The sequence below is a fragment of the Penaeus monodon genome, chromosome 23 (genome assembly GCF_015228065.2).
Source record: "Penaeus monodon isolate SGIC_2016 chromosome 23, NSTDA_Pmon_1, whole genome shotgun sequence".
Classification (NCBI taxonomy): domain Eukaryota; kingdom Metazoa; phylum Arthropoda; class Malacostraca; order Decapoda; family Penaeidae; genus Penaeus; species Penaeus monodon.
In genome coordinates this window covers 29,093,070-29,094,062 of record NC_051408.1, presented here as the reverse complement: position 1 = coordinate 29,094,062, position 993 = coordinate 29,093,070, and the positions used below count along the sequence as shown (strand labels likewise).

Here is a 993-nt window from a genome sequence, read left to right as displayed (position 1 = left end):
ACAAAATATGTCACACACAAATACGCGTTTGCAGAGCTCACATTGAGGATGTACGGCGCCGCGGACATCGCCGCGAAGCCAGAGACCAGCAGCCAGGCGAAGCCGGTGCTCCTGACGGGCGTCGGAAACAGCTCGGCGTTCAGCAAGAAGAGGACGTATATCAGCTGCGTGACGAACAGCTTGACAAAAGCCACTATCACCAGGTGAGTCCAATCGTCTGTAGGAAAGGGCTCTAGGTAATCATTGCCAAATGTGTGCTCTGCAATACCTTTAGAAAAACTGCATTCATTCAAGTCACACCTACAACATGTAACATTAATCCACTGCATTGGTACTAAACTTCCATACAGACATAAGACGGTGTTATCAAAACATTTACTTTGGAATAACAAGGAGAAGAAAACGAATTATGGATAAAAAAGGGAATTATGGAAAAGAAATAACCTTACCGTGGAGAGTAAACGGAGCAAGAAGGCAAAACACAGCTGCGAGAATGAAGGTGAAGATGCAGGTGAAGCGACGACCAAGGTAGTCTGAGAAAATCCAGCCCAGGATATTGCTCGGGAGTTCAAAGGCCGATAAGACCAAGTGACTCAGGAAATAGTTGTTGAGGACGCTGATGCTGAAGATGAGAATACCGTACATCATATACGTGCAGGTTCTGAAAGGGAGAGAGGCAAGGGTTAATAATGATGATTTGCGTTAGAGGTTATGTATAATGCGGTCAGGAATTCCGAAGAAGGATGTTTGTACGGATGTTATTGTGCTATTGGCGTGTTGAAGAACTGGAAATGATTTGATGATAAAGTTATCACAATCGGCTATAATAACTATTATCCTTATCATGTTTGACCTAGCGGAGTCAACCTGTCCGAATTCCGTACCAACAGATGATGTACGTTACATATATCACTTCAAGTGTTAAGAACTAGACCGAAAAAAAAATATCGAAAAGCAAACATAATCATCAGTGAACCGTGTTCATTGCGACAA

At 43.2% G+C, this 993-nt stretch overlaps 2 protein-coding genes across 2 annotated transcripts in view; both read right to left on the bottom strand.

The window, feature by feature from the left end:
* LOC119588389 (organic cation transporter 1-like) overlaps nucleotides 1-687 on the bottom strand; it is a 1,405-nt gene extending 718 nt beyond the window's left edge. Inside the window, exons 1-2 of the mRNA XM_037937070.1 lie at nucleotides 450-687; nucleotides 42-217 (exon numbers count right to left, since the gene is read on the bottom strand). Of these exons, the coding sequence (XP_037792998.1) occupies nucleotides 42-217; nucleotides 450-648 (375 nt within the window). The 5' untranslated portion in view covers nucleotides 649-687. The remainder of the gene's footprint in view (nucleotides 1-41; nucleotides 218-449) is intronic.
* Nucleotides 688-766: 79 nt separating this feature from the next.
* LOC119588200 (carcinine transporter-like) overlaps nucleotides 767-993 on the bottom strand; it is a gene marked incomplete at its 5' end in the record, with an annotated part of 6,984 nt that continues 6,757 nt past the window's right edge. Inside the window, 1 exon segment of the mRNA XM_037936901.1 lies at nucleotides 767-785. Within this exon segment, the coding sequence (XP_037792829.1) occupies nucleotides 767-785 (19 nt within the window).